Source organism: Siphateles boraxobius, unplaced genomic scaffold, assembly GCF_051911475.1.
Source record: "Siphateles boraxobius isolate OS27281-9 unplaced genomic scaffold, OSU_SipBor_1 85, whole genome shotgun sequence".
Taxonomy (NCBI): Eukaryota; Metazoa; Chordata; class Actinopteri; order Cypriniformes; family Leuciscidae; genus Siphateles; species Siphateles boraxobius.
Window position 1 is genome coordinate 614,356 of NW_027509214.1, and position 18,453 is coordinate 632,808.

General features: G+C 42.6%; 1 protein-coding gene across 1 annotated transcript in view; it reads right to left on the reverse strand.

Moving 5' to 3' along the window:
* Positions 1-18,159, reverse strand: part of klhl28 (kelch like family member 28) — a 32,706-nt gene extending 14,547 nt beyond the window's left edge. The window contains exons 1-2 of the mRNA XM_077221700.1: positions 18,055-18,159; positions 11,569-11,829 (exon numbers count right to left, since the gene is read on the reverse strand). Coding sequence (XP_077077815.1) covers positions 11,569-11,829; positions 18,055-18,060 — 267 coding nt within the window. The 5' untranslated portion in view covers positions 18,061-18,159. The remainder of the gene's footprint in view (positions 1-11,568; positions 11,830-18,054) is intronic.
* Positions 18,160-18,453: the final 294 nt, after the last annotated feature.

Here is an 18,453-nt window from a genome sequence, read left to right on the forward strand (position 1 = left end):
AAACGATGCTCTTTCACTATTCTTAAGAAAGGCCTGATATTATAATCGTTAGATTAACGATGAACTCCTGGTTAAACATTGACGTAGCTACTCAATTGTAAAAAACCTAAAGCATATTTAATCATAAGTGCTATTTGATAATATGTCATGGGAGTCGAAAAAACAGACGAATATTTCCTGTTTTATTTTTGCACGACGCAGCGAAGCAATCCTGCCAGACGTGTTTGTTAAAATATAGCACCAAAAAATCCAAAACCGAAAAACATTTTTAATCATAAGTGATATTTGATAAATGTTATTTGGATTCGAACGACAGACGTATAATTCCTGTTGTCCATATTAGTGTGTGGAAGCGAAGAAATCCTTCCGTGCACACGTGTGTCGAATAGAAAAAACCCGCCGAGGTTTAAAATTCATAAGCGAACACGTGTGAATAATAGCGCTAATTGTTTATGTGGGAATTGAAAAACCGATGCCTAATTCCGGTTGTCCCTATGTGTGTGTGTAGAAAAAATTCCTGCCACGCCGTTTTGTGAAATATAGCTGAAAAAAAAAAAACGCTGAGATTTTATTTTGGATAAGTGTGATCTTACAGAAAACAAAACGTCTGCACGCTCAAATTTGAATCACACATGGAAGCAGGGTGGTTGTTATTCCGCTGACAAACACTAGAGGGCAGCCCTTAGGCCTAAGTGCTTGACAGTTCTCGAATTACGCACCGCCCCCTGACTTTACCCTCCATGAGCGAAATGGCGCCATCTCGTGGACACTAGTAACGAGGCCGTCTTTTCCTAAACAATCTCTCTCATCACAATTTCAGATTTTTCCAGTGAATTTCTGAAATTGTGTTTCTAACTTTCAATGCATGTGCAAGTTCCAGTTTTACTAACATGATTTCACTCCCGACTGTGTACACTTATTTTGAATTTGGTTCAAACCACAGTTGAATTTAAAATTTAAAAGTAAGCAGTTACAGTTTCTGATGACCACTTAGGAGGAATGCGCCCCTTGTGGCCTCCCCCCTCTACGTCAGCTCATCACTTAGTTCCTAACAATCATTCTTTTCTGAAGTGGCTTTCTCCCAGTTGGTTTTATCTTGGTTATTATCATTGATACCTCACCGTAGTCGTGATCATCATCAAATATAATGCCAACCTTTAATTTCCTACACTTAATCAAATTTGGTTTGAAACAAACAAATTTCAAGATCAATTTGAATTAAGTCTCCTTTCCTGTTGGGAATGGTTTTATGGCTTTATTACTATATTTCCTTTTTTCAAATTATTTTTAATAATTTTGATTTGATACGTTATGACAACTGTATCCTTACTATTCTAGAAGTTACTTAACATCTATGCATACGCTTGATTTGAATTGTATTTAAACCAGTTTGAATGCAATTTAAATCAAGTTCTCTGTCAGCCAGGTTGACCACTAGGAGGAAGTGGCCCAAACCCTTAGTGGCCCAAACGCGCCACTACAGCTTGCTTCCTCCTGTGCTCTTCCTGCTGCACTTAATCTCTTCTCTGAATGGAGGCTAGGTTGTTCTGATAATTAAAATTGTCATAATTCCCTTTTTGTTTGTACCATAATTTTAGTAAAACCGTTGCCTTTGATTTTTCTACAAAAAAATAGACACTCAATTTGATTTAGATAGAGAGAGCTTTAATTCACGTTGAGGTTCACTTGTCCTTCATCCTGTTTTGTGTTTGTAGGTAGAAATTTCTCTCGTGCTGTGGTGATTTGACAGTCATCTCTGCTTGGGGTCCAGCTGGCTGGTTCGTCTGACCTGCGTCACCAGCGCTGACTGAGCACGGGTCTCGGACTTTCCTGTATTTCTCCGTTGGTGCAGCCCGCAACACGACATCACCAATTTGGCACTGCCGGTTGTGTTCAAGGTCGGGTTGCGTGAGGGCACACATCGGTACAGATATGCGGAAGGGCCCGGGACACTGCTGTCAAGTGTTTGGGGACGACAGAGAGACCAACCAAAATGCTGACTCCAACCCGAATGACCTCAGTTCACCCCAGGGAAACTAGAAAAGGTATTAAATCCATCACTTAGTATTGGCCACAGAATCTAGAGATTCCCCCGGTCATTGAAGTGTTTGGCTCCCTCCTACTCTCCTAGCCACAAATCGCAGGCTTAGGCCTCCTCTTCCCCTGTAACACTTCCTGTGTACTATTAACGCCATTTCATTACAGACCTTTCCATCTTGGACGGTTGCATGTTACATAAAACTTTGCTATCTTGCCATTGCTCTTTTCTGTTGTGCTCTGCTCCTTTCAGTTCACTTAGAGACAGAACCTATCTGAGACAACAAGGAACGCTGAATAATAGTTTGACAACCAAGCCGTTAGCATCAACAGGTGACCCCTAAGCTACCGCCCCGTTAAAAATCTTTATTCAGGCCATGCTGACCTACCCAAATTGTCCTACCAAATGATTTAACTGTCGGCATCAGTTAACCAAAATTTTCATACGCGGCATAGCCCGTATTATAGCTTGTTAAACGTAGAACGAACCTGCATACAGATAGCTTTATTAATCCCCAAGGGGCAATTTAGTTCCATTGGTCTCTCTGTGTGTGTGTTGTGTTCCTCTCGCCCACAGTGAAGCCAGTATGTTCCGGTCCTACAGTCCCACAACCCGCTGGGACAACCTGGAGACATGGCTGAGATTCATGAAACCTCCATTCCTGACCAAGGTCGCCAGTGACTCAGAGCCCCGAGCCAAGAGCATCGCAGACGTGGACAGGCTGATGGCGCACAAACCAAGCCAAAGCTCCCACGACAAAGACCGGTCAGATACGTCAACCTCACTTGCCAGCTGATCGCACAAGCACGTCTCCACGAAAGGAGCCGCATCGCCCTGGAGCACAAAGTTGCAACGCTAAGGATGCAAGCCGAGGATGACAACGACCCTGAGCTACAGAAGGAAGTGGAAAGACTTCAAACTGCCCTATCTGATCTTCATCTGCACATAGACCAAAGAGTGCAGTCAGAGAAAAGAACCAGAGAGGAACTCAACGAGAAACTCCGACAAAAGTGAAGCCCCTTGCAAAGAGCAGAGACTGAACTTAAAGAGACTCGAAAGCCACGGCCTGCGAAAGAAACTCGCAAGAGGCCCGTGCTACCATCCACAAGCACGTTCAGCAGAGACAAGATCTCGAACACGAACTTGACACCGTTCACACAGAGTTGAAACCCGCTTATAGACTGCAGAAGGACCGGGAAGGGGAAACGCGCACCACAAAGTTTCCCTGACCAGCCAGTCCGCACCTTTCAGCCAAGAACCCAGAGCTGTACAGGGGGGGTGAAAGCCCACTGTTCAAAACATCACCAGCCAGCCCACAAGAACCCCCGTCAGCAGCGAGGGGGGGAAGAGCCTTTCCAGGAGAGCCCCGGCCACTAACCACGGCATGGCTCCCAAAAGACTTAACAAGCTGGCCAGAAACATCCCTATGTTCACTCCGAACCATGCAGGAGGCCACAACGTGCACGCCATCCGCAGGACATTGACTTTCACTTACAAACTGTTACCAACGTCACCGCGTGGGACAGATTGTACCTGCTCAGAATCACGTCCAGTCGTGATGCGCGCAGCGTCCTCGACCGTCAACCAGAGACAGCCCAGAGCGGAACCCCTCTCGACATGCCACTGGTAAGCACAAGTCTGAACCCACATCAAAAAAAAAAACAGTGCCGCCACATCTGAGACAGCTGAGACCCTGAAGTCGCTGAAAGAGCTTCTTCACAAAAGACTTTCCAAAGGAGACAAGAGGGACAAGACAGACATCCTATGTCTAAGCGTAAGACCTGAACCAGGCAACCAGAACACTGCTCGTCAGCCTCAGAGCACAGAGCTAACTGTCACATCACAAAATGACAGCATCACCCAGCCACCACAGCTGACAGCTGCACAGCCTGAGCGACACAGCACAGTTTCCCACAGCTGGGTCCAAAAGGCCCAAAATACCTAGAAATGCTGCTTGTCTGTCTGTCTCCGCAGAGAACTACACAAGACCGGCCCTAACCGCCCATCGATCACCACACCAGCCCCTACGCTAAGACTCCTGGGGAACCTGATCGAAAAAGGGGGTGGCCCGGAAACTCTACCTAGCCATCACTTTGGAAAATGAGGTGAGCTTGGAAGCCCTGGTAGACACCAGCTCAGACCTCACTTTAATGTCAGCTCAGCCCTTTGAAAGACTCGGCACTAAAGCTAAGAGCAAAGATCGAACTCTTATACCCCAGACGTGACAGCTGAACGTGCAGTCGTACAGCCAGAACAACATCCGGCTCGAACAAGTAGTTCCCAGGAACTCCAGCAGCCATCCATGGGTACACAGCCTCAGCACCAAGTCAAGATTCAAGTTCACTACCCTGCACCTTCCAGCTCGCCAGAGACCAAGAAATGCTGCTCAACGATGCGTGAACTGATACAGAAGGCCTCTAACACATAAGGCCTCCTCAGAAAGGGTCCCCTAAGATTCCATTGTTTCCGAACTGCAAAACCAGAAGGCACACAGAATGAACATAATGCAAGACTCTGTAAAAGGGTCCCTGGTCAGCATAAAACATAAAACTTTTAAAGTAGATGAAAATGTGTGCTCGAAGAGAAGCAAGACTCTGCATTAGACAATTTAGAATTTAACTGATTTAAAGAAAATCTTGAATGGACGTGTATGCCTCACCTGCCAACACACTATGCACAACTTTTTCGAAACAAACATTTGCTACATGCTGGTTGAAATGACACTGCTAAACATTAGTTTCCATGACAATAAAGGGTTACAGGAAACCCTAGCTCCAAATAAGGCATACGTCACCTTGACGCCATAGTGTAGGAAAACCACCTGAGTTGAAACTACTGTTAACCTACAGGTTTAATTTGATCATTGCAATCCAAACGGAACACAACATGCGATAAGCATTTTGATCACTGGTTGCTGGCTTGTCTAAATGCAGATAAAACAATAGCTGGAATTGACATCTCTACTGTAAGTGAAAGAGTCTTAGATTTCCTTAATATAAGTAAGTTCAGCAGTAAAGCGTAAGTCTGTTTGACAAAAAAAAAAAAATCTCATCTCAGCAGCTTGTAAACTGTACCGATATCTATCCTGCTTTGGTTAAAGAAATCCAAATTGCAGTATTGCTAAACCTGTTTCTGACAAAGGAAGCTCAGGACAGTGTTATATATACGTAGACCTGGGTGATGCTCCCCTTTCTACAATGTAAAGGCCTTACAAATTATTGTTAGATTGATGTAATTCACCTAAAATCTTTAGCTGCATCTACAAGCAGAGAGCTACCTAGCGATCAAAACTGTTCACTCGCTGAAGAGCCAGCATTTGTGCATGAGAGGGACGTAACTATAGATGCTTAGACAACCTTTGTCTTACAGCAAATCTATTTCCTTACTCGGTAAACAAATAGAATAAGTTGTGTAAAGTAAAGAGAAGAATTACATGAGTAAAACTAGCAAATGCCAAAACACAGTCGCATTTTACTTAATGTAACGTCAAGTTCTCAAAAGACTTTAAAGTATAGGCGCCCCCTTATAACCCTTTTAACCCGTTAAAAGGTGCAGACATTCTTCAGGTACTGTCGAATTGTTCTGACATGCTCTAGTTCCCATGACAATGACTTGTCACAGGAAGTGCTAACTCGTGATGTCACGTTGTAAACAAACCAGCCTAGGTGGCTAAGCTAACCTAACCTAGCGTCCATCCAGCTTAGGCTAAGCTAACCTAACCTAGCTTCCATCCATCCAGCTTAGGCTAAGCTAACCTAACCTAGCATCCATCTAGCTTAGGCTAGGCTAACCTAACCTAACATCCATCCCGCTTAGGCTAAGCTAAATAATAACTTCTACAGTTAGCATCATTTACTTTAAGCCTTAATTACAGCTGCTGTTTATACAGCCCAAAGTATTCTAGAATACTTTCTTTAACCCCAGTTAGGGTTTGTAATTCTTCACTTTCCGTACTTTCAATTCTACTCAGCTAAAGTTCACCTTCACTAGTTAGGCATAGGCCTTGCTGAGCACTGTAGGCTAAATCGCCAATTAAACTTAAGCTTAAGTACATGTAAAATGTGTAGCTAGAGAAGAATCTGTATAGTAATGAGAATTTTCATCAGCATGTTGACTAAACATTTGAAGGGACACACAAAGTGGTCTTGAACACGCAACCGCTGTAACCCACCATCGAGTGTTGGTCCAAGCGAATTCAAAGTTTAGTCACTAGTGCTACTGACTATTCTCACATTCAGATCATTCCCGCTGTTGTGACCACTCACCCACGTTTTATTTTTACTTTAATAATAATAGTATTCAGCTATTACCTTGTCTTTTCGGTCATCTATATGATTCAATTCCATTTCCTCTCTTGTTGGAATGTGGTTCCATTTCCCATAGGGCCCAGAAAGGAAACAGACACCTTTATTTGTGATTTTGTTTATTTTCAACAAGTGCACTAATTTTTATGACCCTGCAACACAAGTAATTTCAACGATTACTAGGGCATAACTATAGTCCTGAGGATTGATAATAAGCCTAATTTGAATAGGAAAGCTGTCCTTTTTCCCCCTATCATTCACTTCGTCAAGCCGTAGTGAACCACTAGTTAAGTCCTGAGAAATAACTGACTTAAGATGGTTCTTATGACTAAATTATTTCATCTCGGCTATGCCCTTTCCGGGAAATACTCTCGGAACCACATAAGTCTTAGCCTCCTAACATCCACAGCTAAGATGATAAGGATACAAGACACACTTCACTAGCTAGATACACGTGAAACGCATAGCTTTATGCTACATTCCTAGCGAACCCATTAAACCTTGGTTCTGAACTTTTAGGGTCATGCATTAGTCTCACCCCAAGTGCGACAAAATGTCACAGAGCCTCTGTTTAACCTGACCTTAACGTTCCAGCTTACCAAAGACTATGACAAACAATGGACACTGAGAAACCACCTCTCATACCCCTCCAACCACCCACGAACGCCGTCTGCACCCACCGACAACCAATGCCCCAGACAACCGACGTCTACCGGCACATGCTGCGTGCACAAAACAACATTCAGCGTTCTGCACCTGATGCCATCACTGCGCCACAGCTTGTGGTGCCACAGTGCAAAAGGGGGGTCATGCCAATGTATGCCCATGACGCACCATGTGCTGCACACCGCAGCACCAGAGACACTTGCAAGACACCGAACCAAGTGGCATACCGGCGTCCTCAAAAGCGGAAAGACTGTCCTAGCCAACCAAGGACGACACTCGCTGAAATTTTTCCTCCCTTTCTCTTTCTCTCTCCCTTTCACTTTTACCAGGATGCTGCTGTGGTTTGCCATCCTGTGCCTTCAGTCGACCAGAGGCCAGCCGCAATCGGACATCTCACCAGGTCCGGCATCAGGCATCGTCCTGAGGGAACAACCGGGACTCCTGATCACCAACTGCCGGACCCACACCCAGAAAGTATATGTTCGACTAGACCCGCGTAATGTTTACAGAGCACATTACCCCAGCGCAGTGGCCCAATACAGTTGGGCCGGTGCCCGATGGACAGAGGACTCCCTCACTCACGCTGAGGCCGATGTCAGGCACATGCTCAACCAACTTGAGAAAATGACTGTCACACAAGCGGAGCTAAGTGGACACAACCGCCGCTCCAAACGGTTCCTTGGAGCTTTGCTCGGAGCCGCCGCTGCCGTCGGAACTCTGTTCAACATTGGTAGGTCTAGTGTCAACTCAGTGAACTTAGCCACCGTGAGACGGCACGTGGCCGAAATCCGGACTGAAATCCCACAGATAAAAGAGCAACTCAACACACAAAGTGCCTCCCTTCAGACCATCGGCAAGACTTTGAGGGGAACTGTGGTGGTTCTCAACACTCACAGCGTCCTGCTGAACCAGACCGTGAACTCTATGAAACAGCTGTTTACGGTTTTCCAGAATGACTTTGCTCAAACTCAGCTGGTCACAGCCCTGATGGCAGACATGCTGCGGGAGGTGAGCTCTTCCATTGACAGCCTAGCCATGGGAAGGATTCCACCGTACCTGATACCCTTAAGCCTTGTCCAAACGGTGCTGGCTTCCGCCGTCACCACGCCAACTGACCCTCTACAAATACACCTCACCTGTTGTCCAAGCCTGGACCGCAGCCGACACCGCGCTGTGTATCTCTATGGTAGTCAGCCACATCCTGTCACTAGGCCTGGCCTTCATCCTGTATAGGAGGCTCAACGAGATGCGAACATCGACAGCCAAGCTCAAGAAAGCAGTGTCTGGAGGTTTCCGACGGAACCCCCGGAAAGAGGGGATCACACCAGACACCGCTTTGAATCTCATCGAGCTGAGCCCTCAGCCTCAATAACCACCTGCTACAAAACCCTCATGATTCACCTGCCATCCGCCATTGTGATGATTGTCGTCCGATGATGTCTCCGCAGAGACGTCATCCGACGAAAAGGGGGAATGTAGGGTATGAGCGCAGAATCATGGAGTCAGCATTCCTTAACACAATAAACACACGTTAACAGGGGTTTCTAAAACCCCAACCTATGACTCTTCCAATTCTAAATCTTCCGTTAGCGCCAGCCAGTCTGGAGGGTAGATTAGTTTGTGACACCTTTACAGCGTAATGAGTCCCCACAGAGATCCTCGCGCGATCCTGATTTGTTCGCGAGCCAACATCCAAGAAGACCGTTATCTCCAAACCCCCCTCCCAGCGAGGAAGGAATGCCAGATGCGCAAATGGACAACACACACTCACACACACACACACACACACATATATGCATCTATAACATTAAAACCCAGAAATGAGTGATTATGAAATGTAAACATGATGTATTCCTGTACGTTTGAAGTTTATACTGTATCCTGTCTATCTAGGACTGTTAGTTATGTAGTTGAACCTTGCGGACTTCTATAAAGGTCTAAGAGTTTATATATATCCTTGTATGCGTAACAAACACGGAGTGATTGGTATTAAACGAAATCGCTCAACTTGCTCGAGCCAAATATATGTAAGAAGTTAATGAAAAATATAGTTTACTATGTTTTCCATCTTTGGAGTGAAAAGAGACCAAAACTAACATCACTGGTGTTCTTAGATAACGGCGTTTACGACCCAAAGGAATGTTCACAGAACTGCCACCCTCTCTGAATTCTAACCAAGGAGGAGAAATGAATCCTGTATTCATATATATACAGTATATGCTATTATATATCCACTTGAGAATTGTATTAACAATGTATCTAAGTTCCCTATTTCATGAGTTGCCTTTTTGTGGTTTGGTCTATGTTTCTCGACAACTCTAATGCGATAATGTTTAATGTTTAACCAAATCCATTTGTGGCAAGTTTGGTCTTGATAAACTCCAATCTTCATTCCCCATTTGTTAATTGACATTACATTTTGCTAAACTTGTGACACATTAGTATTATAAGAATTGTGAAGATTCTGCTCTTAAACACCCTAATTTCGTCGGTTTCAAATGTCTCTCTCTTAGACAAAGAGCAATAAAAACCAAAGTCCCGCCTGTGAAATTCCAACCCTCTAATTGGCCAAGTCAACAGGAAGAGGCCGGATTTCTCCAAGGTGATAAATGACGCTTCCCCCCTCCGCTCGTCTCTCTGTTACTCTGACTGTCAAAAATGTAGGGTCTCGCCTCCGGGCGAGCTCTTCGCCTTTCTTTTATTTGTTTCTAGTTTAGTTTGTGTTTTTCAGTCTTAGATAAGTCTCCGTGTTTAATTCCAATCGACGAGTGAAAAGAACACCGCGTGACATATCTCTTCAGCAAATCCATCTACAAGGGACCTTTAAACGAGCGCGCGCTCGTTTTGAAGGAGAAACACGCGCACGTGACCACGTGGCGAGAGACGCACACACGCGTCTTCACCGGCCATGCGAAGATGTGACGTTAACTCCGCGTGATTTCCCCGTAGAGATCTTTATTTCTTTTCTTTGTTAGTCAAAGTTTTGTTTTCCGTAGTCGACTCTGTTCACTTCCACAAAGTGAAACAAACTTAGCCGAACTATTTTCCTTTGGTAATGTTACCCCAAAGACTTGGAAACTCCGTTCAACGCGCGCCAAGCAGCACCCAGTGACGCTTCCTAAAGGACTCCGCTCACGCACGCGCAGGAATGCCACGACACAGAGAGACCCAGAAACTTAAGTATATCTCTTTATAGAGCTTCTAAGAAGCATTAAGATGATGTTTTCGTGTTGTCACAGGCAGGGGACTGTCAGGGGAATGTTGCCAATGCTCTCTCTCTCTCTCTCTCTCTCTCTCTCTCTCTGTCCCTTCCCCTCTCACACGTGTTTCCATTGTCCACACTCTATGCATTTCTCATTCATCGATGCCTTATCGTGTATTGTTGTTTATTATGTTTGTAAATACATATATCCCATGTAACCGTAGTAAATACATAAGTAGTTCTGCCTTATTAAATTCATTATATTCATCTGATTGATGTACTGCCTTTTTGCTCATTTAAGTCCCTTAAGTGCCAAAAGATCTTATAGCAACAAGCTTACAAATTAAAGATACTTTAAAGAGTATGTGTTTATAGGGCAGGAAACCCAATTCTTGTGGCCACAGAATTGCTTTTCCTGAAATCCTATAAAGTAAGATGATATTGTGGATTCCCACAGATATTAGTCTGACAATTGAGCTAATTAATTTTGCCTGGTTTGTAAAACGTGGTCCGTGCAGGTAATTGCAATCAACTTGTGGTTAAGTGCAAGGATACACAAGCATGCATGCAGGTAAAATTACATATCATCCCTTATCGGGAGTTTTATTAACATGTAAGACTGATCTAATCCAAACATGTATGAACAATTATTAATTACCAATTATTAATTATGATATGCAAATTCCCCACGGATTAGATCCGCCCAGAGTCTTTACATGCCCTTTTCACAAGATGTAAAATAAATCTCTGATGTCCCCAGAGTGTGTCTGTGAAATTTTAGCACAAAATACCCCACAGATATTTTTTTATATAGCATGTTAAAATTGTCGCTTTTTGAGGGTGAGCAAAAACGCACCGTTTTTGTGTGAGTCTCTTTAAATGCAAATGAGCTGCTGCTCCCGGTGCAGGGGGCGGAGCTACAAGAGCTTGTGTATGTGTGTCATACAAAGATGGAAAGACTCAAGAAGAAGTGACAACATGTAGAAGCAACCGGACATTTCTGAATGGTGAGTTGATGAATTTATGTTGCTGATGTGGAGTTAACTATCTTTAGTCATTGATTAGCATATTCCGTCATGATAATCTATAAATATTGTTCCCGGGGGCGGGGATTATGTTAATTTTAGGGTTTGTGATGTCACTAACCCGGGAGGAATGTCGTGTAGTTCCTACAAGCCGTTTGTTGTAGTCCTTAAAAAGCGATTTCTGTAAAAGAAAATCTCCCTTTGCTTTGAACTTTGAGCGTTGTAACTTTGCAGATGTTGTTTATGCTCAAACAGCAACATTACACACTAATTAAAGTTAAAAAAGTGAAATTATAATCATAATCAACCGCCCCTTTAACCCGCTGTGTTCACCTTGAGCGCGGCTTCATCGACGCACTGGAACTCCACCTCTGACGTCTCCTTCTCGGACAGGTTTCCCGTGAACATGGCCTTGAAGTATGGGCTAATGCTAGCTAGCACCACCTTGTGCGCGTGGATCTTGGCGTCTCCGACCCGCAGCACGATGTCGCAGAGCTCATGGTCCTGTCGCAGGAGTTGCAGACCCTGCAGGAGCTGCTCGGAGTGAGGCCGCGTCAGACTCGCAAACATGTACGACTTCGCCGACTGCTCCATCTGACACACACAAGACAAGATTACACACAGTTTCCTGTTAGAACGGTGTCGTGTTAGCGGCCCCTGAGTTCATAACTAATGATCTTTACAACAGAAGTGATTCAATCAAAACTAACTTTATCTGGACAATAACTTTATTCTAGATCTGCTGTAAAGCCTGAACTATCTCTGTTACTTTAAACTCCTATTATCACTGTAAAGCTGCTTTGAAACTCTATATTGTTAAAGCGCTGTTTAAATGAAGGAGACTTGACGATAACACTACTAACCCTACTAGTGTCGCTCAGCACTAGTGAACCGATATTGACCAGTTCACTTCAGAGTTAAAATCTCCTGATGATTTACTCTCCTCACGTCATCCAAGATATTCATGCGTTTCTTTCTTCAGTGGGAAAGAAATGAAGGTTTTTGAGGAAAACACTCCAGGATTTTCTCCATATAGTGACTTCAATGGAGTCCAACGGGTCGAAGGTCCAAATGTGAGTTTCAGTGCAGCTTCAAAGTCTCGACACGATCCAGCCGAGGAATAAGAGTCTGATCTAGACAAACCAGCGCACATTTATAACTCAATAAACATTTATATACTTTTAACCACTAATGCTGGTCTTGCACGAGCTGTGATGCGACACACATTACGTGATCAGGGTGAAAGGTCACGCGTGTTCCGGTTTATAAATGTAGAGTGAAAAGCTCTCATTTCATTTTCTCCTCAAACTTCAAAATCATCCGACATCGTTGTTTTACCTTTTATTTATTTATTTTGTAAATGGCGTGTGACTCAGTCGTTGCACATTCGCTTTGTAAACACTGGGTCGGTTCTTACGCCTACGTCATGATTGACCTTACAACCTTTTCAAGCATTAGTGGTTAAAGTATATAAATGTTTATTTAGTTATAAATGTGCGCTGGTTTGTCTAGATCAGACTCTTATTCCTCTGCTGGATCGTGTCGAGACTTTGAAGATGCACTGAAACTCACATTTGGACCTTCGACCCGTTGGACTCCATTGAAGTCACTATATGGAGAAAATCCTGGAGTGTTTTCCTCAAAAACCTTCATTTCTTTACGACTGAAGAAAGAAACGCATGAACATCTTGGATGACGTGAGGAGAGTAAATCATCAGGAGATTTTTATTCTGAAGTGAACTAATCTTTTAAATCACCAGATTGATCTTTTAGATGCTGTTTTCAGTTGATGAATGAACAAAACTTCACTTAACATTATTTGTAGCTCCTGCCATCCAATAATCACAATAACCTTTGATACTTCTGATTTTAAACAAAGTATCAGCTTTCATATCCTGTCAGTTTCCTCACTAAACCCAGTAAATGTGTGTTTGTGTGTTTAATGTGTGTGACAGATGAACCGATCATCTCTTGACTACTAGTTACAGCAGCAAATAAACATCAATGAACATCAGAAGGAATGTTGAAATATTCAGAACAACTTCCTGTAATCAATCATGTCTCATTTAATCGATCAATCAGTGTTTCAAAAGATGCCAATAAAATACTGTCGAGATATTATAGGCTGCAGACTTTTATTCTGTTTCAGTGATGAGAGTAACAGGATCTTGAGTGTGTAAATCCGCAGCTTTCTTCAGTTCTTCAGGGACAAACAAACTCATGAAACCCGTCAGACTCAGATGTTACTCTCATAAAAACTAATTTCTCAGCCTCATGAACAACACATGTATTAACATTATCTAATCGGTTAACATTAGAGAACTCACAACACTGTCAATTAATGTGATTTATCATCAACTGATATCATCAAAGTGAATAAATGCAGTAAAAAAAGTGTTAACTAATGCATTAACTAATCTTAACAAATGAGAATACTTAAAGTTCTTTTCTGGTCATTAACACTCTGCCAATCCTGTATGTGAACACAATCACATGATCAATGCTGCCAGTGAAGAGCTGGAGTTCAAATGGAGAGCGGTGACATCATCACATCAGCTCAATGACATCACACCTCAGCTCAATGACATCATCACACATCAGCTCAATGACATCATCACACATCAGCTCAATGACATCATCACACATCAACTCAATGACATCACACATCAACTCAATGACATCATCACACATCAGCTCAATGACATCACACATCAACTCAATGACATTATCACACATCAACTGTGACATCATCACACAGGGTGGGAAATTAGCACCCGCCACCAGCCAATGGCTGGTACTTTTTCAAAGTGGCGGGTGACTTTGCCTTGTATACCAGCCACAGTGACGGGTAAATTGTAAAACATATTTTTATTGGTTACTACTTAAAACATTCCTTGTACCGGATTGGACATCTTTTGTCAAAGAATGCTGTTGCTAAGTAAAAATAATGCACTTTTGTCGAGTAACTAATTTGATTGGTTTTCAGCGCTGTGCTTTACGGACACAGCGCACGGACACGGCGCTGAACGGACCGTGACGCATATAGCTGAGGTACAGACGAAAGGAAAATTAAAAAAATATACCCGGTGACTGTGTTAAGAGGCCCGCCGCGGAGTCAGCAGTATATGAATGTACAACCTTTTGAGGGCGAAGTAAATAAAAAGTGAAGGTACTTTTCGAACAAGTGGCGCATTGATGACGAAGGGAAAACGAGGGTTCGCTTAGTTCGCTTACTGTCGAACCTATGCGTCGTCCAAAAATGCAAACAATTCGTTCGTTAGAGGAACAACTAACCTTAAAATAGAGTCAATGAATATGACCAATTCTATTCAGAAACGTCCATGCGATCGGCAAAAAGGCAGACCTTTTCGGGACTACGTTTGGATGTGCAAGTAAGTAAATTACTAACTTGAAGTTGTGTTTTGTGATGGCTAGGTAGTAGGGCTGTCACTTTACGTTCGAAAATCGATTGCAGAATCGATCGGACCAACCAACACAAGTTTCGAAAACGAAAATAGAGAATCGATTTTAACTGCCTTTTTTTTAACCAAAAATGTTTTTTAGATAGACAGATCAATACAGTACACAGAACATGTAGGATGTTGGAAAATAACAATGTCTTTTCTGTTAACCGGATGCTTTTTAATATTCGCTATTACTTCAGTGCAAGTAAACAAGGGCGCCGTTATTTGTTGCTTAGTGACGTGTGTGTTCAAGCAAGCCAGAAATGCGCAGATTCTGCGCAATACGCTGTATTTAATATATCACGAGGACTCACTAGTTGCGTATTTGCGCTAAATCCACGCAGATTTGGCATACACGAACTTCCCCAGCAAAGTGGGTAAACATAGAAACCTGCCAAATTGGCTCGTGATATGACAGCGTAACCCGCCAAGGTTCATTTTTATCCGAATTTGGCGGGTGTTAATTTCAATCCTTGAATGCTGCACTCCTGTTTGTCATTGTGCAAAAAACTTCACGCCAATAAATCATCAGAAATATTGCTGACTTGTGCGCGTCTCAAGCGCCCTCTTTACGTTCGTCCTAATGCCTGTTAGTTGTCCGTGGATTTGCCAATATTTGGTGTTGAAAATGGAAACGTCGTTAGACATGGAAAAATCGATTTTACAATCGATTCAATGAACACATACGTCTCAAAAATCGAACAGGATTTTTTCACAAAAGTGACAGCCCTACTAGATAGCTATCATTTTTTTAGTTTAGCGATAGTTTTAGCAGCGGCTAGGATAGGAGCCGATACCGTGGGTGCTCCGGAGCTCATTACGTGTCAGTTAAACTTTTCATCTCCAATCCTATCTGTATTTGTGAGAAGTGGTGCTGTCCTGAGTTGAAAGATAGCCTACTTTATTATCGAGTTAACCCTCTGGGGTCGACAAACGCGCGGGTGCGTTTTGCTGGATTTTTTTCAAATAGCATGAAAATACATTTAAATACTCCATCGTTTATGGTCATACAGACTTAACTAATATTAAAAAATAAACTGTAAAATAACCATGCATAAAATTCTCTCAAAAATACAAACATGTACATACATGTTGCTTACATATTATGGTAGCCCTGTTTGTGCTAATAGTGCTCTTTTTTTTTTTCTTTTTAAAGGGCGTGAGCATCCACGGAGGAAAACATAAATTGGCGCCTGAGTGCAGCATAACTCATATTGTTAAATCGATAAAACGAATGACATATTTGTAATGGACGTCAATGTTATCAAAGTCACAGTTCTCATTCAAAAATTTGAATTCCAGAAAAAGTGGCTGGTAAAAAATACAAGTGGCTGGTAAAATTGGGCATCCAGCAGCCACTGTGGCTGGTGGGCAAAAAAGTTAATTTCCCACCCTGATCACATATCAGCTCAATGACATCATCACACATCAACTCAATGACATCATCACACATCAACTCAATGACATCATCACACATCAACTCAATGACATCATCACACATCAACTCAATGACATCATCACACATCAACTCAATGACATCATCACACATCAACTCAATGACATCATCACACATCAGCTCAATGACATCATCACACATCAACTCAATGACATCATCACACATCAACTCAATGACATCACACATCAGCTCAATGACATCACACATCAGCTCAATGACATCACACATCAGCTCAATGACATCATCACACATCAACTCAATGACATCATCACACATCAACTCAATGACATCACACATCAGCTCAATGACATCACACATCAGCTCAATGACATCACACATCAGCTCAATGACATCATCACACATCAACTCAATGACATCACACATCAGCTCAATGACATCACACATCAGCTCAATGACATCACACATCAGCTCAATGACATCATCACACATCAGCTCAATGACATCATCACACATCAGCTCAATGACATCGAGGTGTACATATTTGCTGTTTAAACTGATATAAAACACACACTGCATTTAAGCAGAGCCTCGACACCTAAATATACAGCAGAACACTGAGACTCACATCGCTGTACGTTATCACACACACTCTCCCTCACACACACAGTCACACACACACACACACACACACACACACACACACACACACACACACACACTCTCTCTCTCTCACTCACTCACACACACACTCACTCTCTCTCTCTCTCACTCACACACACTCTCTCTCACACACAAATAGACACACACACAAACAAACACACACTCACTCACTCACTCACTCACTCTCTCACACACACTCTCTCACACACAAATAGACACACACACAAACAAACACACACTCACTCACTCACTCACTCTCACTCTCTCTCTCTCTCTCTCTCTCACACACACACACACACACACACACACTATCTCTCCTCTCTCTCTCTCACACACACACACACACACACACTCACTCACCTCACACACTCTCTCTCTCTCTCTCACACACACTCTCTCTCACTCTCTCTCTCACTCACTCACTCACTCACTCACTCACTCACTCACTCACTCACACACACACTCACTCACACACACACACAACGACACACACACACACACACAAACAAACAAACACTCACTCACTCACTCACTCTCTCTCTGTCACACACACACACTCTCTCACACACACTCAAACACTAAAAACTCTAACACACTCACACAAAGTCCCAAAAAACATGCTTTTGTAAATCATTTCAAGTCATAGTCATGGCATAAAAAGTCATAATTTTTACATTTTTTCTTATAATTTTCCTTTTTATCTGACGGTTTTCATAATTTCGATTTTTATCATAGTATTATATTATGTAACAGTTTCTTCCATCTCAATATGTCATAACTATGAATGTCATCATTTTGATTCTGTCATAATATTTACATTTTACGCCATAGTTATGACTGTATCTCATGACTCATAATTTCGCCGTTGTATGTCATAATATTGACTTTTTGTTATAACGTTTACATTTTATATCATAGTTATGACTTGCATGATTTTTTTATCTTACGCTTCCCTATGAAGACAAACATGCGCTCTTTCTAGGTAACGTTAGGCATTAGCTTTGACACACAGCCATTCAGATTTCCGAACAGCAAAAATCATATCAGGTGTAATTATTAAGTGAAAACACCAGAGTCATCACAGTCATCTTCGCATATGAAAATCATCTTCATCTGACATGAATCAGCTGATATGAATAAATAAAGCTGCTGATTCTATGCTAACATTAGCATCTGCATAAAAGGCTCAGCACTGCGGCGTTTAACGCTCATTAACACCGTCCTCTGTTTTATTTAATGGTGTAAAGTGCAGTAATAAAGCGTTTAAACAGTGTTTACCTGCATGTCTGCTGATTTCTGGCAGTTTGAAGCGCAACACGGCCGCGACTGTCAGGAAAACAAACACAAATCAGCGCATGCGTCACTTCCGGGAAATCAACGAGCAGAGCAAAATAAAACCGTGACCACTGATCTATAAAATGACTGGATAGCTCGTGACGTCATAAACAGTGAAGCCACCGCGCCGCCATATTGGTATTCCCTAGTGAAGCTCACCGTTATATTGAATCAATAGGAAATGTTATGATTTAACTGAGAAAACATTGCCTAACGAGACACAGTTTTTAAATTTAAAGTCTCCCTGAACATTCTTACAACACTAACATCCTAAGCATTTAAATGGGTATTTGTTTAAAGTAGGAAATTTTACCTGCTTAATAAAAATTGCTTTATTTCTGG